The 27,195-nt window shown below is 37.4% G+C and overlaps 1 protein-coding gene and 1 pseudogene across 3 annotated transcripts in view; both read right to left on the reverse strand.

Annotated features, from left to right (window-relative positions):
- DENND5B (DENN domain containing 5B) overlaps nt 1-27,195 on the reverse strand; it is a 269,467-nt gene that overhangs the window by 114,195 nt on the left and 128,077 nt on the right. For 2 of the 3 annotated variants that reach the window (XM_077170450.1, XM_077170452.1), the window contains 2 exons: nt 25,961-26,192; nt 22,021-22,171 (listed from right to left, as the gene is read on the reverse strand). In XM_077170450.1, the coding sequence (XP_077026565.1) occupies nt 22,021-22,171; nt 25,961-26,192 (383 nt within the window). Of the gene's footprint in view, nt 1-12,520; nt 19,801-22,020; nt 22,172-25,960; nt 26,193-27,195 lie in introns of those variants that run through there. The other variant, XM_077170453.1, reaches the window with a different exon arrangement.
- On the reverse strand, nt 5,230-12,017 carry LOC143691647 (cytosolic purine 5'-nucleotidase pseudogene; annotated as a pseudogene).

Here is a 27,195-nt window from a genome sequence, read left to right on the forward strand (position 1 = left end):
CTGAACTGTTCCTGTTATTAATACATAGTATCCTTGTCTCTTTTAACTGTTTTACATTTGAAGTCTAATTTGCTGGATATTAGTATAGCTATTTCTGTTCTTTTCTGATTGTTATTTGCATGAAATATTTTTTCCCAACCTTTCACTTTCAACCTATGTTTATCCTTGGGTCCAAGATGTGTTTCCAGTAGGCAGCATATAGATGGGTCCTGTTTTTTAATGCATTCTGCCAGTCTATGTCTTCTGATTGGGGAGTTTAATCCATTAACAGTTAGTGTTATTACTATACGGATAGTACTTTCTTCTACCATTTTGGCTTTTGCATTTTATATGTCATGTCTAATTTTCCTTCTTTTTACCTTTACTAACAGTCTTCCTTTCTACACTTTTCTCCACACCTCTCTCTTCTGTCTTTTCGTATCTGTCTCTAGTCTAGTGCTCCCTTTAGTATTTCTTGCAGAGCTGGTCTCTTGGTCACAAATTCTCTCAGTGAGTTTTTTCCTGAAAATGTTTTAATTTCTCCCTCATTTTTGAAGGAAAATTTTGCTGGATATAGAATTCTTGGTTGGCAGCTTTTTTCTTTTAGTAAAATAAATATATCATCCCACTGTCTTCTCGTCTTCATGGTTTCTGTTGAGAAATCTATGCATAGCCTTATTGGGCTTCCCTTGTATGTGATGCGTTGCTTTTCTTTTGCTGCTTTCAAGATGCTCTTTCTCTTTGACCTCTGACATTCTGATTAGTAAGTGTCTTGGAGTACATCTATTTGGATCTATTCTCTTTGGGGAACACTGCACTTCTTGGATCTGTAATTTTAAGTCTTTCATACGAGTTGGGAAATTTTCAGTGATAATTTCCATCATTAGTTTTTCTCCTCCTTTTCCCTTCTCTTCACCTTTTGGGACACCTATAACATGTATATTTGTGCGCTTCATATTGTCATTCAGTTTCCTGAGTCCCTGCTCATATTTTTTCCATTTTTTCCCCTATATTTCTTTTGCTTGTCGGACTTCAGATGTTCCGTCCTCCAATTCACTAATCTTATCTTCTGCCTCTCGAAATCTAACATTGTATGTTTCCATTGTTTTTTTCATCTCTTCTACTGTGCCTTTCATTCCGATTAGTTCTGTGATTTGTTTTTTCAGACTTTTGATTTCTTCTTTTTGTTCATTCATTGCCTTCTTTATATCCTTCCTCAATTCATTGATTTGATTTTTAATGAGGTTTTCCATGTCTGTTCGTATATTCTGAATTAAGTGTTTCGACTCCTGTATCTCATTTGAATTGTTGGTTTGTTCCTTTGACTGGGTCATATCTTCAATTTTCCTAGTGTGATTTGTTTTTTTCTGCTGGTGTCTAGGCCATTAATTACCTTAATTAGTTTACTCTGGAGATTGTTTTCACTTCTTTTACCTAGGGTTTTCTTGTTGGGTGAATTTGTTGTCTGTCTGTTCTTTGACATTCAGTTCAGCTTTTTCTGGACCTCTAGCTTAGGTTTTGTTTGAAAGAGGAGAATTTTTCAGTTCTTATTTTCTTGTTTCTTGCCCTGCCTGCATGTTGCCTTTTTCTACCCACCCTTAGGAGGGTCTACTTAGGTATTATAGACCCCAGCCGGATTTTCCCAAACCAAACTGGCCTCCTGTCAGGAGGAAAGAGTCACCTGCATCAGTTTTCCCTGAGGGTGATACCCAGCAGGTTGACAGACTTTCCTGTGAAGTCTCTGGGCTCTGTTTTTCTTATCCTGCCCAGTATGTGGCACTTGTCTGCCTGCAGATCCCACCAGCATAAGATGATGCGGTACCTGTAACTCTGGCAGACTCTCCCTTCTGGGGGTGAGGTGGAGACAGAGGAGGGTTGTAGGCTGGTTTTAACGGCTTCAAAGTACCGAGCCCTGGTGTCTGAATTCCTTGAGGGAGGGATTCCACCTGATTTTGGCTTCACCCCTCCCCTGGCGAAGGCATAGGCTCCAGACAAGCCCTCAAACGAGCTTTTTTAATGCCTATGCCTGGGGTAGTTGCAGCCCGAGAAGCCCTGTAGCTCTATCCAAAGGCAGCCAAGCCTTTGTAGAAACACAACCACAAAAACCTCTGTTTCTTCACTTTTTTTTTCTTTTTCCATCAGCCCTGCCTCCTTGGCACCAGGGCAAAAATCAGTGACCTCTGCTTTGACCAGGTTCACCTGAGCTGGGGGGCCTATTTTTAGTTGCCAGAATTTCTTAATTAATTCCACAATTGGCATTTGGTTGTGCTCAGCCCCTACTGCTGGTGAAGTCACTTTCCTTTTCCCTCTGGGAAGCAACCTGTGGGAGAGGGGCGCCGGCTGCCATAGCTTGGAGAACTCACGGTTCTGGGAGGGCTCGTGCTGGTCCAGCTGGTCCAGACTGGGGTACGCTGTGTGTCCGGTCCCTGACGTGATCACAGGAGCTGTTCTGTACTGTTCTTGGTTATTTAGTAGCTATTCTGGAGGAGGAACTAAATTGCGCACTTGCTAAGCCATCTTGGCACCTCTCCCTCCATAAATGTTTTAAATAAATAGTGAGAGATACATTGTAACATTTTCAGTTATCACAGCACTTATGTAATAGTAAATTCTTTATTTCCTTTGTTTAAATACTCACATTTTGGCATATAAATGTTCCTAGATAGAAATGGATCTTTTATTCCATATGTATGTTTAGCGTATGACTTTTTCTAAAAAGCTTTTGAGTTAATAGCAGATTGTGCCAGTTTGAAAGTATTGCATATCCCTGAAAAGTCCTGTCCTTTAAGTCTGATTCAATGTTGTAGGGTGGAAACGATTTTGATTAAATTATCTCCGTAGAGATGGAGTGCTCTTATTTGTGGATGTGACCTCTTTTTTTTTTTTTTAATTTTTTTATTAATCAAAAAAAAGAAAAGAAATTAACACAACATTTAGAAATCATTCCATTCTACACATGCACTCAGTAATTCTTAGTATCATCACATAGATGTATGATCATCATTTCTTAGTACATTTGCATCGATTTAGGAAAAGAACTAGCAAAACAGCAGAAAAAGATATAGAATGCTAATATAGAGAAGAGAATTAAAATAATAATACTAATAAAAAATATATATATAAAAAGGAAAAAGAAAAAAAACAAAAAAAAAAGATACAAACAAACAAAAAACTATATTTCAGGTGCAGCTTCAGTGTTCCAACATAGTTACATTACACTTAGGTATTATTGTGCTGTCCATTTTTGAGTTTTTGTATTTAGTCCTGTTGCACAGTCTGTATCCCTTCAGCTCCAATTACCCATTATCTTACCCTGTTTCTAACTCCTGCTGGTCTCTGTTACCAATGATATATTCCAAGCTGATTCTCGAATGTCGGTTCACATCAGTGGGGCCATACAGTATTTGTCCTTTAGTTTTGGGCTAGACTCACTCAGCATAATGTTCTCTAGGTCCATGCATGTTATTACATGCTTCATAAGTTTAGTCTGTTTTAAAGCTGCATAATATTCCATTGTAGGTATACGCCACAGTTTGTTTAGCTACTCGTCTGTTGATGGACATTTTGGCTGTTTCCATCTCTTTGCAATTGTAGATAATGCTGCTATAAACAGTGGTGTGCAAATGTCCGTCTGTGTCTTTGCCCTTAAGTCCTTTGAGTAGATACCTAGCAGTGGTATTGCTGGGTCGTAATCCATTCTGCCAGTCTATGTCTTTTGATTGGGAAATTCGGTCCACTAACTTTTAGTGTTATTACTGTTTGGATAATATTTTCCTCTAACATTTTGCCTTTTGTATTATATATATCATATCTGATTTTCCTTCTTTCTACACTTTACTCCATACCTCTCTCTTCTGTCTTTTCGTATCTGAATCTAGTGCTCCCTTTAGTATTTCTTGCAGAACTGGTCTCTTGGTCACAAATTCTCTCAGTGACTTTTTGCTGAGAATGTTTTAATTTCTCCCTCATTTTTGAAGGACAATTTTGCTGGATATAGGAGTCTTGGTTGGCAGTTTTTCTCTTTTTGTAATTTAAATATATCATCCCACTGTCTTCTAGCTTCCATGGTTTCTGCTGAGAAATCTACACATAGTCTTACTGGGTTTTCCTTGTATGTGACAGATTGTTTTTCTCTTGCTGCTTTCAAGATCCTCCCTTTCTCTTTGACCTCTGACATTCTAACTAGTAAGTGTCTTGGAGAACACCTATTTGGGTCTATTCTCTTTGGGGTGCGCTGCACTTCTTGGATCTGTAAATTTAGGTCTTTCATAAGAGTTGGGAAATTTTCAGTGATAATTTCTTCCATTAGTTTTTCTCCTCCTTTTCCCTTCTCTTCTCCTTCTGGGACACCCACAACACGTATATTTGTGCGCTTCATATTGTCATTCAGTTCCCTGATCCCCTGCTCAAGTTTTTCCATCCTTTTCCCTATAGTTTCTGTTTCTTTTTGGAATTCAGATGTTCCATCCTCCAGTTCACTAATTGTAACTTCTGTCTCTTTAGATCTACCATTGTAGGTATCCATTGTTTTTTCCATTTTTTCTTCTTTGTCCTTCACTCCCATAAGTTCTGTGATTTGTTTTTTCAGATTTTCTATTTCTTCTTTTTGTTCAGCCCATGTCTTCTTCATGTCCTCCCTCAATTTATTGATTTGGTTTTTGAAGAGTTTTTCCATTTCTGTTCGTATATTCAGCATTAGTTGTCTCAGCTCCTGTATCTCATTTGAACTATTGGTTTGTTCCTTTGACTGGGCCATATCTTCAATTTTCCGAGCGTCATCCATTATTTTCTGCTGGTGTCTGGGCATTTCATCAGATTTCCCTGGGTGTGGGACCCGGTTGGTTGTAAGGTTTTTCTGTGAAATCTCTGGGCTTTGTTTTTCTTTTCCTGCCCAGTAGGTGGCGCTCGTGGCGCTCGTCTGTCTGCGGGTCCCACCACTAAAAGATGCTGTGGCTCCTTTAACTTGCCAATCCGAATCTCGCAGTCGACCCGGGAAACCGCGCGTGGGGGGGGGGTCGCCGGCCGCCGCAGCTTGGGGGAGTGCTGGTCCAAATTGCCCAGCTGGCCCGAGACGCCAAGCGTGGAGGGAGGGCCCCGCTATCCAACGTTTCCAGTCAGACCGGGGAGCCACGTGCGTGGAGGGGACCCCAGTCGCCAGCCGCCCCGGCCGGGAAAACACGCGCCCCTCGGGTATCTCACCGCAGCGGATTCTCCCTGCCCGTTCAGCCGTTCCAGAATGGGGTACGCTGTCTTTTTGTCTCTGTTGTGGCTCCGGGAGCTGTTTCGTATTGTTTCTGTTTCTTTAGTTGCTGTTCTGGAGGAGGAACTAAGACCCGCGCGTCTTACTAAGCCGCCATCTTCTCCGGAAGTCCGGATGTGACCTCTTGAGGAGATGGAGATATAACTTCACCCTTTCAGAGTGTGTCTTGATTAGTTTACTGGAGTCCTTTAAAAGAAGAAACATTTTGTAGCAAGCTCAAGAGAGCCAATGCAGATGTTTGGAGAACAGTTGCTTCAGAGCTGACAGAGACATGGGTATTTGGAGATGCTTGGAGTGCTGACAGAAAGAGCAGATGTCTATACACAGGCAGAGCCCAGCAGATGTTGCCATGTGCCTTCCCATGATATGCTAAGCAAGCCAGAACTCAGAGTTGCGTAGTGGAAGAACTAAATAAAGGCCCATAGATGCTTAAAGAGGAAACCACAGGAAACAGAGGCTGACAGCAACAGAGCCCAAAAGCAAGGGACCAGCAGATGCCAGCCAGATGTCTTCCCAGCTGACAGAAGTGTTTCAGATAGCATCAGCCTTTCTTGAAGGTAGGTAATTGTTGGTGCCTTAATTTGGACATTTTCACAGCCGTAGAATTCTAACTTGTGACATATTAAATTCCCTTTTTAAAAGCTGTTCCATTTCTGGGATATTGCATTCTGGCAGCTTAACAAACTAGTACACAGATCTTACAACTAACAGTGATTTAGAATCAAGGAAATGTACTAGGAACAAGCTAAATGCTCAATGACATGTGGTGCCAAACAGTGAAATATCATATAGTCATTAAAAAAGTCACATTTCTAAGAATATTAATAATATGACAGCGTGCTCATGACACAATAATGAATGAAAAAAGACGTAACACTGTATAAACAGTATTATACCTTTGTTAAAAAAAAAGTGTGGGTGCCCCTACCACCACCACCACTATAAATCCCAGGATCCATGCAATGGATGAATATAACAACAAATGTTAACATCTTATGGTGATGGGATAATAGGTGACTTTAAAATTACCCCATTTTCTAATACTCCAAATTTTCTAGTGAGCAGGTATTTTATATTAAGCTGTTTTAAAAAATTTCCCTTGTCTTGATCTATCATCCCCATGAATTATATATTCATGGATTATTGTAACAATATTTACTCTTGCATGTATCCTTGACAACACTGAGATAAACATAATTTCAAAATGAATCTATATTTTTGCCAGTCAGGAAAAGCTGCATTAAGTTATTGACAACAACTGCTATCCTTTTTCTTTATTTTTTATTTATAAAGTATCTAATTTACAAAAAGCTTAAAATGAGAAGGCTGCTTCTTTTATTGCTTTTTAAATAATTCATGCATGCCTTTGGTTTCAAGCTTCTGAATAATCTCATTTCAGTCTGCTGTTTAGAGGAACACTAAATAATTATAATAAAAATGGTGGCAAGGAAGATAGCTCCTCTTTAAAGTAGTTAAAAAAAAAAAGGAACAGGTTTATATCAGGAAAAAAATCTGCAAAGACCTAGTTACAGATCTTTTAAGCGGAATCCTTGGAAGTATCCCTAAGCAAAGGATCAATATAGACTGTCCAAAGTATACAAAGAGGATCAGGGTGACTGCAAAGGAGGATCCAGAAAAAATAAATTAAGAAGGTGAAACAGAATATAAACACCAGCTGATGAACTGATACAATAAATAAAGGGATGGAGCAGAATATAAATGGCAGAACATTTCCCTTGGCAAACAAAAGTAGAAAAGGCTTTAGGAAAAGAAAAGGACAAAGATTAACTTAATCTTTAGTTAAGTTAATTAGTTATTATCTAACATAATATAATTAGAATCTCACTATACACTCTGTGGGAAAAAACACCCTATTTGAATTTATTTTCAAAATAGAGAAAGGAGCAATTGCTTAAGAAAATTACTGTGAAGTCCATACAGTCTTGGTCTCATTAAGTAATTAATTTATTCTTTGCATTATTAAACCTGATTTACTGAACAAAATTTTCCAAAGATGACCACAGCTGCTGAAATACTAAAGACGGTTTATTTGCTTCTGCCTTCTAAACAGCATATTAAATTCTCTCTATCAGGATCATAGGGCAGCCCATGACAAACTGGTATCTGTCCTGTAACTACTTGTTGAAGAGTGCCTTGAAAACTATTGCTTTATTTCTTTGTTTTGTATACATGTAATACTATACAATAAAAAAAGTTAAAAAAAAAAAGTACTCCCCAAATAATCTTAAAGCAGGGACTGTGAAATGAGTTCTTAGCAATTATACTATTGATGGTAATATTTGTGGTGTTTTTTTTTGAAATGTTACATTTTATTGAATTCTAGAGCAGCTAATCTACCATGACCATCCCCTGCTGACCAATGACAGTAAAAATGGAAGAAAATATATGAAAGTTAAAGAGTCTACATCACTGTTAGCAATGTTGTAACTTTCATGTACTGGTGAGGCAGTTATAATACCCTAAAGAGTACAGTAACAAGTCATTCTTGTTCCAAACAACAAGAATGATTTCACTTGGCTTCTGAAGGGCATTTATTCACACTGATTGTACCCTCTGCTCTAGCAAGATTCTGGCCTACAGAGCCCTTGTCTCTTTCTCTAATGCTCAGCTTTGAAATACAGCAATCAACCTTAGAGGACAGGGAGGGCCGGCACTGGACAGCATGAGCCTCCACTGTGTGACCCACACTAGCAGATTCTACTCAGTTATGTAGTAATCTAAGAAGGGGGCTCCTTCTTTTCTGGGAGTAGGGCGTGTTTCTTTGCCCACTTGCAACTAAATTCTTTCTTCAGACTTATCATAGGTAAGAAAAAGATTACTTTTTTGGATAACAAATAAGCATTTGTGCCATCAACACAGACATGGTTGAAGTATTTTGCCTCCTAACATAATCCCTGCCAGCCCAGCCCTGAAGCCAGTGGAAACCATTCCTGCAGCCTTACCAGAGCCTGAGGCCCCTTACAGGCTTGTAAAGGGAAATCTGACCTCAACACAAGACTATACTTTATAATGGAAACAATATTATTTCTCCACTTATACACAATACTCTGTAATGTACCGGAAAAGTTGGATTTTGGAGTAACAGCACAATTTGTAACATTACAGCATTTTCAGATCATTTCACCTCACCATCTTCCTTGCTTTCATCTCATAGACCTTTACCACTGTTAGTGTACACAGATACACTAAGATGTACTGATGATGAAAAAAGACAAAGGAAAGAATCACAAGCCATAACAGAAGCCATCTGCATACAGTTCAGCCTGACTTTCCCCAAATAGACTCCATTACAATTTTAAACCACCTGCAAAGAGTGCAGATACACAAAACTAAAACAAGTATCCTTCTATGATTAGAATATTTAAGTATTCAGAATCTTTCCAGATGTTCCTTTGATGGAGTCCCTCTCCCCCACTAGAACTCAAACAGGAAGATTCTATGTTCCTGTGAATCCTGCAAGAATTTGTTTAATGGGTGTTCAGAGTTTTTGTTTTCTTATTATTCCTCTTCCTCCTCCTCCTCTTCATCATCATCTTCATCATGGCAGTGTGTAATTTCTTGGGGGGGCCAGTGGAAAGGGGTTGGGAGGTTAATCTCACTAATCGAGCTGTGTCAACTGGTGCCACTTATAGTCGGTGTCTTTGAAATCTACTGATGCGCAGTTCTGGGTGGCAAGGGGAGACTCCATCTCATTGATATCCACATGTGTGTGCTCCACAGTTGATTTGTGAGGTATCAAGACATGGGCAGCTCTGAAGAGGTAGCTGAATGGATAATGCAGCGGACTGATGAAAGATGCTGCATAGAGATCAGCATAGCATATCACCTGACTGGCAAAGAGGGTCTGCAGGGACCCAATGCGAAATAGGCTTCCCATCATCCCATAGCATATGTCCATGTCATGAGTTACTTTCTGAATATGTCTCTGGATAGAATTAATTTCGACGCTCACTGCTGCTGCTGTCAAGGTGCCTGTACAGTCCAGCCAAGAAAAAATCCAGGCTCTGAAGCTCCTCAAAAAGTGAACTCTAGTCAGTCCAGACATGCAGCTCCTGTGCAAGTTCAGGAATCACCAAGAAAGTTCGCCACCCTTGTCATTTCTTTGATTTAAAAATGTCCCCAAAAATGTGATCTCCGCTATACAAAATGTCCTTGCCTTTGGCTCCCAACAGATCACAGGGATTGTATCAGATGAACCTCCTGAGTAGACAATGCCATGCTGTAAGGGGCCTGTGTAGGTACCAATTTTCAGCCTGCCAGTTTTAGTATCCACTTGGCGTAATACTGCGCCTTCTCCAAAAAACAGTGGTTTCCATGCATCCACCAGGATCAAATCAAAGTAGGACTGCCATGGTTGATAGGAGCTCCCAGGCTTGGGGCCATGTAGGAAGTTAAACAGGTAAGTCATAATTTTATCTGTATATTTATAGTCACTGTTGGTGGCAAGAAATACTTTCCCTACTTCTTTCATCTGGCTCAGAAGCAAAGGCAGTTTTCTATCTTTCACTACATACTTCTCAAGATTTTCAACTGTCTTTCCCTTAAGGGAGCCCTTGTAATGAACCCAGTCAACAGCATCTCTTACATCCTGGAACATAAGTAGGACATGAGGAGGTCCCCATCTTTAAATCCTGTTTCACAGCCGGTATATCAAGGCCAATTAGTAAAAATCTACTAGGCAGGCCAACAGGTAGGTCTTTGGTAGAGTGAATAGTGTGTTCAGAATGTAAAATCTTTCAGTGTCATCTCGTTGGATAAATTTATTTGGATACTGCTCTCTAGTTTCTGGTCTCGTTTGAGCTGCTACCTGAGAACCCCTTATGAAGTTAAATCTGTGTGCACAGACCAAGAGGTTTCCATAGGCATCAACTTTCAGAAGATTTCCTATAATGTATATCAAAGACAAGCCCCCTGGTAGGGAATGTAGAATCATAAGCAAAGCTGAGTAGCTCTTGGGGATAGCCAATAGAAACTAATCTTTCCACAGTGAGTTCAAAGCCCAAGGACTCATACTCTGGGGACTTGTAAACAGCAAGTGTATAATCCATACTAAAACCAAAACACTATCTTTTCCATGGCTAAACTTTGGTTCACAAACACCCTTCATTCTCAAATGAAGAAGTCACAGTGATGGAAGAGGACGATGATAAGCTTCTCATTGATACTTTTTCAGGGCATGCTTATCTGTATTAGCAGGCATGTCTGCTGCAGTCTGTAACTGATCACTCCAGGAGGTTGTCATTTTATTTTAAATGTATGATGAATTCCGCACACTGCACCACAGCAATCCCAGTGCCAACTATATTTGTTGTTTTGAGACTATTGGTGTCTGTCTTATGGTACAAATAACTGGCTCTTTTAAGATTCAGATTCTTGGAGTGGTTTAGAAGCTCAATGAAGTTAAATAAAAACCCTGTGGTTTCCGCTGAAAAAAAAAATCTCTTTAGCAGGTGATCAACGATTTGCACAGTCTAGCTAGCATGGTTATAAAATTTACCTTGAAATTCATTTTAAGATCTTTTCTCTTTTAGATTATAATCTGCCTGAAAATATAAGGTTTGAGGCTTGGTATGGAAATGGGAAACTTTGAGATTTTATATAAGGTTTCAAGGTAAGAGGATATGATTGTAAGATTTTAAAATTCAAATAATCTCTCCCAAGTGTTCTCTACTTCCCTCCCCTGCTTTATTTTACATCATAAACTTTGATCTCTATCTGATTGCTACTTATTTTACATACTATATTTCTTTATTGTTTGTTTCCTTGTTTTTGAAAGCCGGGATTTTTGTTTTATTCATTACTAAGCTCTCAGTGGATAACAGTACAGTACCTCACATATTGATGGGGCTCCATAAATATCTTCTAATGAACGAATGAGTAATCTAATGCTATCAAAAGGAAATGGAAATTAGTAAAATCCAGCCTACTCACATCAAATATAGTCAAACAATCAGGATGCTTTACAGACGTAACAAAATATAAATAAGCTGATAATTAATCTGCTCTAATAGAAAATCCTCATCCATTTCTTGGGCAGAACATTGTGCCTTGCAAACTGGAAAGTTGGAGCCCCCATCATGGTCAACATTTCTTAGCACATTTTTTAAGTTCATGGTTTATAAAAGCAGGGACAGCTCTTCACCCAAGTGTTTTAGAAATACTGCAAATTGTTTAAGGTAAATGTTTCAGTCATTAGCTATTTCTTTCTGCCTGTAAGCAGCATATAATATTCTATCTGCCTTCCTCCTAAGATTTAACCACAAACACCTGCATTATTTAAATGGGGAGGTAGATTTCATTCTGAATACATAATTTTTCTATCTTTCTAGTGAATCATCCTTCACATATTGTTTTCACTGAAGATGAAACAGCGTATTTAAATAAAAGAGTTCAAAGTTTTTTTTTGAAACCTATTTTCTTTATTTATCGTAGTGTTCCTTTTCCAAATATTTAAAAGGATAATTGGTACTGGAAATTTCCAGACCTACAAAACAGTCTTTGAGAATGAAATGCTACGAAAGAACATGGTATAAAGTAATGAGTCCTAGGTTCTAATCCTAGCTCTGCCACTAACCCAAGCTCTGACTTCTACAGCATATAACAATAGCACAATCTTTCACGATTAGGCTAACTGATCTCAACCACTGCTTTATGTAGCTCTTCAAGAGGGAAGATAGCTCCTAAGCATGTATCTTGCTTCCCAAAGTATTAAACTATCTTCTTAATACTCTTTTTTAAAAACTTTTTTTATTAATTAAAAAAAATTAACAAACAAAATATTTAGATACCATTCCATTCTACATATACAATCAGTAATTCTTAATATCACATAGTTGCATATTCATCATTTCTTAGTACATTTGCATCGATTTAGAAAAAGAAATAAAAAGACAACAGAAAAAGAAACAAAATGATAACAGAGAAAAAAAAGACTATACATACCATACCTCTTACCCCTCGCTTTCATTTACCACTATTTCAAACTGAATTTATTTTTTTTTTTTTTTTTTTTTTTTTTTTTTTTTTTTAAAGGAAAGACAGAGAGAAGGAAGGAAGGATAGAAGGAAGGAAGGAAGGAAGAAAGGGAAACATCTTTAAACATTTTCTTGTTTTTATTGTATTCTGTTTCTCCGTATTTGTTACATGGGCTGGGGCCGGGAATCGAACCGAGGTCCTCCGGCATAGCAGGCAAGTACTTTGCCCGCTGAGCCACCGCGGCCCGCCCAAACTGAATTTATTTTAACATTTGTTCCCCCTATTATTTATTTTTATTCCATATGTTCTACTCTTCTGTTGATATAGTAGCTAAAGGGAGCATCAGACATAAGGTTTTCACATTCACAGACTCTCACTGTGAAAGCTATATCATTGTTCAATCATCATCAAGAAACATGGTTACTGGAACACAGCACTACATTTTCAGGCAATTCCCTCCAGCCTCTCTGCTACATCTTGAACAACAAGGTGATATTTACTTAATGCATAAGAATAACCTCCAGGATAACCTCTCAACTATGTTTGAAATCTCTCAGCCATTGACACTTTGTCTCATTTTACTCTTCCCCCTTTTGGTGGAGAAGTTTCTCTCAATCCCTTGATGTTAATTCTCGGCTCATTCTAGGTTTTTTCTCAGTCACTTGATGCTGAGTCTCAGCTCATTCCAGGATCTCTGTCCCACGTTGCCAGGAAGGTCCACACCCCTGGAAGTCATATCCCACGCAGAGAGGGGGAGGGTGGTGAGACTGCTTGTCGTGTTGGCTGGAGAGAGGGGCCACATCTGAGCAACAAAAGAGGCTCTCTTGGGGGTGACTCTTAGGCCTAAATTTTAAGTAGACTTGACCTATCCTGTGTGGGGTTAAGTTTCATGTGAACAAACCCCAAGACTGGGGGCTCAGCCTATAGCTTTGGTTGTCCACACTGCTTGTGAGGATATCAAGAATTCAACTTGGGGAAGTTGAATTTCTCCCCACTCTCACCATTCCCCGAAGGGGGCTTGCAAATACTTTTCCAGTCACTGGTCAAATCATTCTGGGATTCATTGGGGGATCACTCTGGACAAACCAACAAAATCTCATGTGCTACCTGATATTCCAAGTACTTATGACATTCAATCAAACTATCTACAAGAGTTATATTAGGAAATGCTCTAGTCAAAATCTAAATTTTGTAACAAATAAACATTTTTTGCTTTAATCTCACACATAAGGTGACATTTTAAAGTATTAATTATCATCTATTTTCAGCACCCTGCAGTAATGACATTCCTTTGTTCTTCCTCATGCCAAAACATTCTTAAAATTTGTACATTGTACATTTCACTATTATTATACACTCTAGGCATTCCTAGATTATACCATCTCGATCTTTAACATCTATCTTTCTTTCTGATTTCATTTATGTCCCCAGCTCTCCTCTCTCTATCATTCTCACATGCAGCTTCATTCAGTGTTTTAACATAATTACATTACAGTTAGGTAGTATTGTGCTGCCCATTTCTGAGTTTTTGTATCCAGTGCTGTTGCACAGTCTGTATCCCTTCAGCTCCAATTACCCACTATCTTACCCTATTTCTATCTCCTGATGGTCTCTGTTACCAACAAAGTATTCCAAGTTTATTCACTAATGTCAGTTCATATCAGTAAGACCATACAATATTTGTCCTTTAGTTTTTGGCTAGTCTCACTCAGTATAATGTTCTCAAGGTCCATTCATGTTGTTACATACTTCATAAGTTTATTCTGTCTTAGAGCTGCATAATATTCCATCATATGTATATACCACAGTTTGTTTAGCCACTCGTCTGCTGATGGACATTTTGGCTGTTTCCATCTCCTTGCAATTGTAAATAATGCTGCTATAAACATTGGTGTGCAAATGTCCATTTGTGTTTTTGTCCTTAAGTCCTCTGAGTAGATACCTAGCAATGGTATTGCTGGGTCATATGGCAATTCTATATTCAGCTTTTTGAGGAACCGCCAAACTGTCTTCCACAGTGGTTGCACCATTTGACATTCCCACCAACAGTGAATAAGTGTGCTTCTTTCTCCGCATCCTCTCCAGCACCTGTCATTTTCTGTTTTGTTGATAATGGCCATTCTGGTGGGTGTGAGATGATATCTCATTGTGGTTTTGACTTGCATTTCTCTAATGGCCAGGGATGTTGATCATCTCTTCATGTGCCTTTTGGCCATTTGTATTTCCTCTTCTGAGAAGTGTCTGTTCAAGTCTTTTTCCCATTTTGCAACTGGATTGGCTGTCTTTTTGTTGTTGAGTTGAACAATCTCTTTATAAATTCTGGATACTAGACCTTTATCTGCTATGTCGTTTCCAAATATTGTCTCCCATTGTGTAGGCTGTCTTTTTACTTTTTGGATGAAGTTCTTTGATGCACAAAAGTGTTCGATTTTGAGGAGCTCCCATTTATTTCTTTCTTTCTTCAGTGCTCTTGCTTTAGGTTTAAGGTCCATAAAACTGCCTCCAATTATAAGATTCATAAGATATCTCCCTACATTTTCCTCTAACTGTTTTATGGTCTTAGACCTAATGTTTAGATCTTTGATCCATTTTGAGTTAACTTTTGTATAGGGTGTGAGATACAGGTCCTCTTTCATTCTTTTGCATATGGATATCCAGTTCTCTAGGCACCATTTATTGAAGAGACTGTTCTGTCCCAGGTCAGTTGGTTTGACTGCCTTATCAAAGATCAAATGTCCATAGATGAGAGGGTCTATATCTGAGAACGCTATTTGATTCCATTGGTCGATATATCTATCTTTATGCCAGTACCATGTTGTTTTGACCATTGTGGCTTTATAATATGCCTTAAAGTCAGGCAGTGCGAGACCTCCAGCTTCGTTTTTTTTCCTCAAGATGTTTTTAGCAATTCGGGGCACCATGCCCTTCCAGATAAATTTGCTTATTGGTTCTTCTATTTCTGAAAAGTAAGTTGCTGGGATTTTGATTGGTATTACATTGAATCTACAAATCAATTTAGGTAGAATTGACATCTTAACTATATTTAGTCTTCCAATCCAAGAACACGGTATGCCTTCCATCTATTTAGGTCTTCTGTGATTTCTTTGAACAGTTTCTTGTAGTTTTCTTTGTATAGGTCTTTTGTCTCTTTAGTTAAATTTATTCCTAAGTATTTTATTCTTTTAGTTGCAATTGTAAATGGAATTCGTTTCTTGATTTTCCCCTCAGCTTGTTCATTACTAGTGTATAGAAACACTACAGATTTTTGAATGTTGATCTTGTAACCTGCCACTTTGCTGTACTCGTTTATTAGCTCTAGTAGTTTTGCTGTGGATTTTTCAGGGGTTTTGACGTATAGTATCATATCATCTGAAAACAGTGATAGTTTTACTTCTTTCTTTCCAATTTTGATGCCTTGTATTTCTTTTTCTTGCCTAATTGCTCTGGCTAGAACTTCCAACATGATGTTGAATAATAGTGGTGATAGTGGACATCCTTGTCTTGTTCCTCATCTTAGGGGGAAAGTTTTCAATTTTTCCCCATTGAGGATGATATTAGCTGTGGGTTTTTCATATATTCCCTCTATCATTTTAAGGAAGTTCCCTTGTATTCCTATCCTTTGAAGTGTTTTCAACAGGAGAGGATATTGAATGCCCTCTCTGCATCAATTGAGATAATCATGTGATTTTTCTGCTTTGATTTGTTGATATGGTGTATTACATTAATTGATTTTCTTATGTTGAATCATGCTTGCATACCTGGGATGAATCCTACTTGGTCATGATGTATAATTCTTTTAATGTGTTGCTGGATTCGATTTGCTAGAATTTTGTTGAGGAATTTTGCATGTATATTCGTTAGAGAGAGATTGGTCTGTAGCTTTCTTTTTTTGTAATATCTTTGCCTGGTTTTGGTATGAGGGTGATGTTGGCTTCATAGAATGAATTACGTAGCTTTCCCTCCACTTCAATTTTTTTTTAAGAGTTTGAGCATGGTTGGTACTAATTCTTTCTGTAATGTTTGGTAGAATTCACATGTGAAGCCATCTGGTCCTGGACTTTTCTTTTTGGGAAACTTTTTAATGACTGATTTAATTTCTTTACTTGTGATTGGTTTGTTGAGGTCATCTATTTCTTCTTGAGTTAAAGTTAGTTGTTCATGCCTTTCTAGGAACTTGTCCATTTCATCTAAATTGTTGTATTTGTTAGCATAAAGTTGTTCACAGTATCCTGTTATTACCTCCTTTATTTCTGTGAGGTCAGTGGTTATGTCTACTCTTCCATTTCTGATCTTATTTATTTGCATTCTCTCTCTTCTTATTTTTGTCAATCTTGCTAAGGGCCCATCAATCATTGATTTTCTCATAGAACCAACTTCTGGTCTTATTGATTTTCTCTATTGTTTTCATGTTCTCAATTTCATTTATTTCTGCTCTAATCTTTGTTATTTCTTTCCTTTTGCTTGCTTTGGGGTTAGTTTGCTGTTCTTTCTCCAGTTCTTCCAAGTGGACAGATAATTCACGAATTTTTGCCCTTTCTTCTTTTTTGATATAGGCATTTAGGGCAATAAATTTCCCTCTTAGCACTGCCTTTGCTGCATCTCATTAAGTTTTGATATGTTGTGTTTTCATTTTCATTCACCTCGAGATATTTACTGATTTCTCTTGTAATTTCTTCCTTGACCCACAGGTTGTTTAAGACTGTGTTGTTGAGCCTCCACGTATTTGTGAATTTTCTGGTACTCTGCCTATTACTGATTTCCAATTTCATTCCTTTATGATCTGAGAAAGTGTTGTGTATGATTTCAATCTTTCCAAATTTGTTGAGACTTGCTTTGTGGCCCAGCATATGGTCTATCTTTGAGAATGATCCATGAGCACTTGAGAAAAAAATGTATCCTGCTGTTCTGGGGTGTAATGTCCTATAAATGTCTGTTAAGTCTAGCTCATTTATTCTAATATTCAAATTCTCTGTTTCTTTATTGATCCTCTGGCTAGATGTTCTGTCCATTGATGAGAGTGGGGAATTGAAGTCTCCAACTATTATGGTAGATATGTCTATTTTCCTTTTCAGTATTTGCAGTGTTTGCTTCACGTATTTTGGGGCATTGTGGTTCGGTGTATAAATATTTATGATTGTTATGTCTTCTTGTTGAATTGTTCCTTTTATTAGTATATAGTATCCTTCTTTGTCTCTTTTAACTGTTTTACATTGAAGTCTAATTTGTTGGATATTAGTATAGCTACTCCTGCTCTTTTCTGGTTGTTATTTGCATGAAATATCTTTTCCCAACCTTTCACTTTCAACCTATGTTTATCTTTGGGTCTAAGATGTGTTTTCTGTAGACAGCATATAGAAGGATCCTGTTTTTTAATCCATTCTGCCAGTCTATGTCTTTTGATTGGGGAGTTCAGTCCATTAACATTTAGTGTTATTACTGTTTGGGTAGTACTTTCCTTTACCATTTTGCCTTTTGTATTTTGTATGTCATATCTAATTTTCCTTCTTTCTACACTCTTCTCTACACCTCTCTCTTCTGTTTTTTCGTATCTGTCTCTAGTGCTCCCTTTAATATTTCCTGCAGAGCTGGTCTCTTGGTCACAAATTCTCTCAGTGACTTTATGTCTGAAAATGTTTTAATTTCTCCCTCATTTTTGAAGGACAATTTTGCTGGATATAGAAGTCTTGGTTAGCAGTTTGTCTCTTTTAATAATTTAAATATATCATCCCACTGTCTTCTTGCCTCCATGGTTTCTTCTGAGAAATCTACACATAGTCTTATTGAGTTTCCCTTGTATGTGATGGATTGCTTTTCTCTTGCCGCTTTCAAGATCCTCTCTTTCTCTTTGACCTCTGACATTCTGACTAGTAAGTGTCTTGGAGAACGTCTCTTGGATCTATTCTCCTTGCAGTGCGCTGCACTTCTTGGATCTGTAATTTTAGGTCTTTCATTAAGAGTTGGGAAATTTTCAGTGATAATTTCTTCCATTATTTTTTCTCCCTCTTTTCCCTTCTCTTCTCCTTCCGGGACACCCACAACACGTATATTTGTGCGCTTCATATTATCAGTCAATTCCCTGAGTCCCTGCTCATATTTTTCCATTCTTTTCCTTATAGTTTCTGTTTCTTTTTGGATTTCTGAGGTTCCGTCCTCCAGTTCACTAATCCTAACCTCTGTCTCTTGAAATCTCCCATTGTAGGTTTCCATTGTTTTTTTCATCTCTTCTACTGTGTCTTTCATTCCCATAAATTCTGTGATTTGTTGTTTCAGACTTTCCATTTCTTCTTTTTGTTCATTCCTTGCCTTCTTCATGTCCTCCCTCAATTCATTGATTTGGTTTTTGATGAGGTTTTCCATTTCTGCTCGTATATTCTGAATTAGTTGTTTCAGCTCCTGTATCTCATTTGAATTATTGGTTTGTTCCTTTGACTGGGCCATATCTTCAATTTTCCTGGTGTCATTTGTTATTTTTTGCTGGCGTCTAGACATTTAATTACCTTAATTAGTTTATTCTGCAGATTGCTTTCACTTATCTTACCTAGGGTTTTCTTGCTAGATGAGTTTGTTGTCTAGCTGTTCTTTGACTTTCAGTTCAGCTTTTTCTGGGCCTCTAGCTTAAGTTTTGTTTAACAGAGGGTAATTTTTCAGTTCTTGTTTTCTTTTTCCTTGTCCTGCTTGTAAGGTGCCTTTTCCCTCCCCACCCTTAGGAGGGTCTAGGTAGGTATTACAGACTCCAGCTGGGTTTTCCCCGCTCTAAACTGGCCTCCTATCAGGGGGAAGGAGTCACCTGTGCCAGTTTTCCCTGAGGGTGAGACCCAATAGGTTGAAAGACTTTCCTGTGAAGTCTCTGGGCTCTGTTTTTCTTATCCTACCCAGTATGTGGCGCTTGTCTGTCTGCAGGTCCCACCAGCAAAAGATGTTGTGGCTCCTTTAACTTTGGAAGGCTCTCCCTGCTGGGGGCGTGGTGGAGACAGAGGAGAGGTTGTAGGCTGGTTTTAATGGCTTCAAATTGCCAAGCCCTGGGATATGAATTCCTTGAGAGAGGAATTCCATCTAAGTTGGGCTTCACCCTTCCCCTGGGGAAGGTAGAGATGGGAGATAGCCCTGAGAGCAGTCTGTTTCTGCCTATTCCTGGGGCAGTTGCAGCCCGAGTAGTCCCACCACTGAATGCAGAGGCAGCCAAGCCTCCATAGAAACAGCCACAAAAACCTATTTCGTCCCCTTTCCTCTTTTTCAGTTAGCCCAATAAGCGACCTCCACCTTGACCAGGTTCGCCTGAGCTGGGGGCCTATTTTTAGTAGTCAGAATTTGTTTATTAATGCCACAACTGGTGTTTGGTTGGACTCAGTCCCTGCTACTGTTAGAGTCTTTCTTCTTTCCCTCCGGGAAGCCACCTGTGGGGGAGGGGTGCCAGCCGCCATGGCTTGGGGAACTCACGGTTCTGGAGACTCGCAGCCAGTCCAGCTGGTCCAGACCAGGGTACGCTGTGTGTTTGGTCACTATCGTGGCTCCAGGAGCTGTTCTGTACTGTTTCTGGTTATTTAGCAGTTGTTCTGGAGGACGAACTAAAACGCGCACATTGCTAAGCCGCCATCTTGGCCCCTCCTCCCCTTCTTAATACTCTTTTTTTTTTTACATGGGCAGGCACCAGGAATCGAACCCAGGTCCTCTGGCATGGCAGGCATCTTCTTAATACTCTTAATACTTAAGAGTCTACTTGTTTAAGTCAGAGGTGAGGTCTCTGGGGACTCTTCCTTTCTGGAAGGATCTCATCAGATTGGTATAACAGGCTACTGCTAAACTACCTTATATTCAATGTTTCAGATTCTTCAAACTTTCTTGGGGACTACCAAGCACAATTTCTAACTCTGAAATTAACAAAAAGCATGTGTTATCCTGTGTATGTATATATTCAAGTGACAAGGACAAGTAGTATATGTGGTATAATAGTCCTAGGCTTGAATCCTTTTTACCACTTCCTAGCTATGTGACCTTGGTACAAAGTTGCTGAACCTCTCCAAACTTAATTTATAAAACGGGTATTACAATACATACTTGCATTAAGGATTAACAAGCTAATGTACTTAATGCTGTCATCAGAAAAGCAGGCACAGAGAATCAGTTTAATAATATTAGCTATTAATATTAGCAGCATTGTCTTCCTAACCAACTCTTTACTGGAACAGAAAAACCTCCACTGACAGGAAAGGTATATTTGAAGGCAGGAAAAAAAAAGGGCTAGAAGGGAGTGCAGTCATTACTTTCAATAAATCAGGATTAACTTTTCCAGATTTTTAAACTGAGATCTTATAAGGGGATGGAGATTTATAAATACAAGATTCTAAAAGGAAAATACAACCAATGTATACAGTGGTGTAACTGTTTTATGTAAATTCATAAATACTATTTTTTTCCCCTTTGATGTGCCTGCTATCATTAACTTTCTCACATTTGGATCTAAAATGAATCAATAATACCATTTCAAACATTTCAGAAACATATTTAAATAAATATCTTCAGCTAGTCTGCGAGAAAAATGGCAAGGGCTTCACTCCTTTCAGGTTGTTAAAAACACGACATTAACAAAACAAAACAAAAAACCTAAACTAAAAAATAACCAATTAAAAAAATTAAAATAAAAAGGAAAAATTGAAAAAAAATTACATTAACAATATAAACTTGAAAACAAGGATATAAATGCATCCCAAGAAATCAAGAATACCACTGCAGCTAGCTTAGTATAGTGCTTAATAAATTAAAAAAATCAAGCCTTAAAGATCACAAAGTAATCAGGGAAAGCAAGTTTAACATCACATATAAAAATAATTTTTTTTTCCCAATAGAATCCCAACAAGACTCTTGGGGAATAGTAACAAAAATTCTGTAACCATGTAGTTCAGATCATCTGGAAAGTAAAAACACTGTACCTTTGAGTCATCTTTCAAAAACCTTCATTCATATTACTTACATATTTAGTTTGGGCTATTTGGGTCAAAAGGCGTAATTCCACCTCTTTTATTCCCCTCACTGACTTTCTACTGCATTCTGAAAATTCAGATAAGTCAGTACCACTTCCATTTGGGGTACCAAGTTTCTTACTTCAGTCTATTCCATTTCTTTGTCATTGCCTGGCTTCTCTTCACTTCCTTTCCCTAAATCTCTTTAATAAGAATATCACAGATGTTGTTGAATGCCAGTTTTCTCTCATTTTCAAATGAGAAAATAGGCAAGTGATTCCAACTTCCTCAAGGTTCCTAAGCTGTTTAATGGTCAAGCATGAATTAAATTCCAGAACTTCTGACTTGAAATTCTAAGCTCTTTAATTCCAACTTATCATATTCCCTTTTAATACCCTCATTTGCTTCCTTCCTTGTAAACAACTTCATTATTCACTTGTTTATAAACACTTATAGACACCAAAAATCAAGAAACCCCTAAATTCTAATAATTTTGTTTTCAATTCTAACCTTATTCAGGAAGACAGTATTAACACTACATTTAAACAATTAATTTGAAGTGTGGTTATTTCCAACACCTGCTTATTTGAAAAAGAAAAAAAAAAGGCTACTAAAATATTTAGCCTTTAGATCTTTTTACAAGACAATTAAAAGTCAAATGCTCGAGAGTATTAAATTCATATTTCAAATGGATTAATTTGGTCTTTAAAAAATAGTAATTACATGGATGAGATATTTAATGGTTAAGCACTGCTCCATTAGAGTTGCAGGGCATCCCACTCTTCATTTAGTCCTCTAACCCACTACTCAAGTGAAGTATATGCTTACTTGTTATTGGTTGGTCCTGTTGCCAAGACATCAGACTGTAATTTTGGGAAGAACCCTTGCTCATATTTGCCTTGACCAATTTTCATATCAAGTAGATGAGGGTGAATTGCAGTGTGATCCATTTTCATCAGTCGTTGCTCAATTGATTGGGCTATAAATTAAATTTTTAACAAATCAGAGACATTTTATTGACTATAGCCTCCAAAAATAATGTTTCTACCACTCATGCACACACAGGGAACTCAATCTTTCTAATACTTGAAAATAGATTTTTACAAAGGCTCTTCAAAAAACAGCGTAATGAATAAGAATAAAAAGGTTAATTATAGCTAAATACTGGATGACTAATTTTTGTAAGTATTTTCTGCTGGGCAGTGGGATTAAAACAATCTATAATTCTGTATGAAACAGTTCTCTTTTAATGGTAAATTCAATATTCTTAAATAAAATAAGGTTCTAATTACAACATTAAAGAAAATGATGGCAAACCAAAATAGTTTCCTTGAGCTGAAACACAATGTAAAAGGACAGAAGCACACCTAGTAGTTTTATTACTTTATTTCTTTGTGCAAAGACCCATTGAATAGTCATGCTTCTATATCTGTAAAAGTAAGTAACTGTGAAATTTATTTTCCTACTTTTAGCAACTGTCACATTCTATTAGTAGGAGTTATTTAGGAATGTTTATTAGATCAAGTGGGGTAACAGAGAAAAATAAAATAAGCAGGCATTTAGAAAATTGTCCAGAGCATAAGAAGCTGGCCCTTTAAAGAATAAAACAGGTTAAAGATAAAAGATAGGAATTACTCAACATTTCTATTTTAAAATCACTAATAGTTAGGAATATTGAAGCACATAGAAACGTGAGCTATTTCTCTGGGAAAAAAACATGATCTTGAATGTTTTTATCGAAGAGAAAATATAATATGTGAGACTGTCTTTAATCCTTTGATTAGAGATTACTAAAAGGGGAGAACAAGCAGTAATTGTTGCTGTGTGATAAACAGAACACTGTGGGAACTTCTAATCTTGTGAATTAAAGGAATTAAAATGGGCTTTCCATAAATATTTCATGTCCCTTTTCAATACCAGTAGATGGAGTACTGTTGGTCATTCCCCATACATATTCTACACTTGGGGGGTAGGGTAGGGGTAGGAGGCAAGAGGTCTGTCCATGATATTCTCAATTCAGTCAAAAAAACATGCTTTATTCCATCTTATGTCAAATCAGTGATAATCCAAGCTAGCTGTGTTTGACAGCACTACTGAAGGATGTTTTGTAGAAGTCACTTTTGTCCTGTGTAAAGTTCCAAGTGCTAGATAGATACTTTGAATTTCCCTGATTCTTCTTCATAATCCACATGAATTAATCTAAACTTTCTTAAATTTTATTATATTTTTCATGTGTAACATCGTTTGCAACATAGTACATATGTTTTATGCTAGGCAAAGATGCCATGTTTTAATGTGAAATGATACTGGGTCTTTTAATTTTCAATGGATTCCCCCCCCCATCCCACCCCTGGCTCTCTACAATCCTACCTATACCATGTTTCTCAATATTTTAATCAACAGGTTGTTTAGGCAAAATAATGCCTAGGTTTCTGACATGAAATTTTCTGAAGTCCATGCGAATTTTAAGTTCTGCAAAATACAACAAAATTCCATCCCTGTCAACAGGTGCCTCTGTCTTCACCACAAAAAAAAAAGGAAAATTAGATTTGTTTTTTCGTTGGATTTAAATGACAGAGAAATCCACATGATATTGAGTTTTCATTTAGCTGACAGGCTTTTAAAAAAACACAAAAAACCATGATTCACCATGAATTACCCTAGAGTTATATTTAAAACTGCCATATGGAGCATAAAGAAACATTACACTTCAGTGATTTTATCACCAGTGAATAGTGAACATTCAGAAATTATTAAAGCCTCCTTCGAAAGGTCAGGGGCCCTGTGCTAACTTTTGGTAAGGAAAAAGAATCCTGAGTAACTATTAACTTGTCTTTCCTTACAGAAATCACAAGGTTCTGGTGCCACAATATCAATAGAAAATAGCCTGTGCCTAAAGAGGTCACTGGCAAATCAAAATTCTCATTGGTTAGAGGCTAAGCAAAAACAAAATAACCAAAGGAAAAAAACCACACAATAAAAATCCAATGTCAACAACAAACTCCAAACTGTTTTTTTTGGAGTGGGTAGGCGTAGTGTGTGGTGGAAGGACAACAATTTTATTAACTTGATAAAAGAAATAACCACATCATTAATGAGAAGTAGGCAGTCACAGCCAGCTGACTCCCTTTATTATTTTTTTTTAAAAGTCTTTGATAAATTCAGTTCTTTGGAGACTGCTATTTTAGTCTAATCTCATTTTCATATATGTTAAAACCACAATGATACATATTCAAGAGAATTACAGAATTTCTGTGATGACAGTACTCCAACTCAAACTCTCTGTGAGAGAGGCTGAAAGAAAATCCATTGCAACTGTAAAGATTTTTCTGGAGGCACATGTATAAATGGGCATAGCCAATTTCATTCATTCTACTAACATAGATAACTGCCCCTTCTGAAGAGGCTTCAAGGATCTACCTTATCTAAGAATACATGGGTGCATGGGTGGTTCAGTGGTAAAATGCTCACCTTACATGTGGGAGACCTGGGTTTGATTCCTGGACCATGTACCCCTGCCACCCCCCCCCCCCCCAAAAAAAAGGATACATGAAGAGGGTGATCCTGTAGAGTTAGGAGAGACCTTTAATGCTACATAAAAGACATCATTTATATATTACTTCTTTAAATATGCTAAACCTACAGCATGATCGTTCTTGGGGCTTTGATCTATTTGAGTGAAGTGCAAAAAGGCAAGTAAAAGTAACAGAGGCAGAGCAAAGAAGCTCCACATTTGCTGCCTTTTTCTGTAGAGAAAAATGTTTTCAAATAGCTTTTAAGTTTGAAGGAAAAGTAAACTAAAGGATGGGGTGCTCAGGTGATATCAGTTGCTTTGGCAACTAAAGAGTTAGGAACCAGGCATAAGTTAATAAAATTGTGTGGGTTGGTATATCTTTATGTTTCTTTATTGAATGAGCACTAACAAGATGCTAGGCTTCAAGTGCTGAAATTAGTCACATCTGAGTTCAAACCATGGCTTCATCTATCACTAGCTATGCAACCATAGGCAAGTAACTTAACTACAATTTTCTCAATGATAAAAAGAGGACAGTAATAAAAGAAAATAAATGTATGCCTCTGTTGTTGTTAAAGTCAAACGCATGCATAACACCTGGCAAAATATCTGGCACAAAATTAAGTATTCAGTAAATGTTGGCTTATTTAAGGGACTGTATTACACTGTCAGACAAGACTGGCAGACTCATAAAATTAACTGACAGAGGACAAAACTGGTGTTAGGGTTGGGAAAACTGCTAATATGATTGTAAGAATCCAGGAAATTAATTTCAATGGATGATGCTATTATAATTAATGGTATCACTAAGACAAAAATACTATTTGTGTTTGCTACTTTTTAATTTATATAAAGTACACAGCATCTCAGGTTTACTATTTTAAATGAATACTCACCTTTTATTGGATTAAGAGAAAAGAGGTGAGAAGTAAAAACGCAATGTAAATAGCAAGATAGGAAATTAACATTTTTTCATTAAGGGAATAAAAAGAATAAGACAAAAATCATAGCAACCTTCAACTTATTATTGCTTTCCTTCTTCTAACTAAGGAATAAGAAAGTCAAGAATGAGATGGACATTAATTCAGACACAGAAGGAAACAAACCAACAGAAAGCATCCCTAGATTTGGCACCAGGATTAACAAAGAAGTCTAACAACAATAATTAATTTTTTTTGGCATGTAAGGCCAACAATGTGTTAAAAAAAGAGATTACAGATTTTAATTTAATTTTAAAAGGTCTGGCAAACGTACCTGCTTCTTTCAAAGTGCTGCATTTCTGATATATAGATGTCCGCAAGGTGGGTGCCCTTACATTATACAGTCTTATTTTCTCAATCCGAGAGTCAAAGACCCGAAGCAAAGGATCTTTCTCTTCCCACTGAGACATAATTTTATTGTCAATAAAGGTGGCAAACATCTGTGTTTCAATGAAACGTGAAAGAAATGGCAGGTAAGGCTCAGGCTGGTCAGACAGAAAGGAAGCCTGTAATGAGATAATTAAGAAACTGTTAGTGCAAACAGACCAGCTCAATACTGTATGATGAATCTGAAAATTACATGTTGCTAAAATTATTCTTTTCTGAAACTTTAATCCTTAATTTTATAAAAAATTGATGCTTGAAATTAGGAAATCCTTAAAAATTCACTTTTCCTTCCCTCCTTCTAAATTTATGTACTGATCCTATCTTTCAAAATGGACTTAGATTTTGATCCTCATGACTATTATATAGAAAAGAGTGCATTAATGAAAGACGGTGGATAAATTGCTGTATGACCGTCAATCATCCACTTCACTTCCATTAAATTCTGATCCCTTTCCCCAGTGAGCTGTAATTTTTTCTGCCTTTTATTCCTGGTCTACGTGACATACCTCTAAGCTATAATGCAGAGAGGTGATTAAACGGTAATGATATATACATTGCCAATAACCTTAAAAAAACATGGAATTTGTGCTCGATGCGTATAACCTTTTGTTCTTCTTTCAAGCAGATGTTTTTGGAGGCCTCCACTCTTAGAGACTAACTGATGAGTATTAATTCAAGAGCAAACTCCTTTCAGACCTGTGCTGACACAATAGCCTGGGCTTTAACAACCAAAAAAAGAGAACTGCCTGAAAAACCATCAGCAAAGCTTTTGTAAAACACTGTATAAACCTGTTATAAGCTTGTCTGTGACATGGAATGGTTCAGTAAATTTAATCAGTTCCTAAACAAAAGTGCTCACTTTTCTCTCCCTTGTTCTCCAGGTCCTGTGTAGGAATTCTAGTCTCAGTTTGGCCCTAGTTGAAATTTAGAAGTTAATTACTATTTTGGTTGCTAGGGTTGGTTTAACTTTTTATTCTTTTAAGTAGGTGCAGTATGGCAAGTGGCTGGAAAGGGAAAGATGGAGGGGTAAGTTCTGATAAAGACTACTTTCCTTAATACTGATCAACTTTTTCCTAGCATGTATAGTTTTCATTCTGAAATTTCAGAGGCCTTTTAACTTTC

Source organism: Tamandua tetradactyla, chromosome 7 (assembly GCF_023851605.1).
Source record: "Tamandua tetradactyla isolate mTamTet1 chromosome 7, mTamTet1.pri, whole genome shotgun sequence".
NCBI classification, from domain to species: Eukaryota; Metazoa; Chordata; class Mammalia; order Pilosa; family Myrmecophagidae; genus Tamandua; species Tamandua tetradactyla.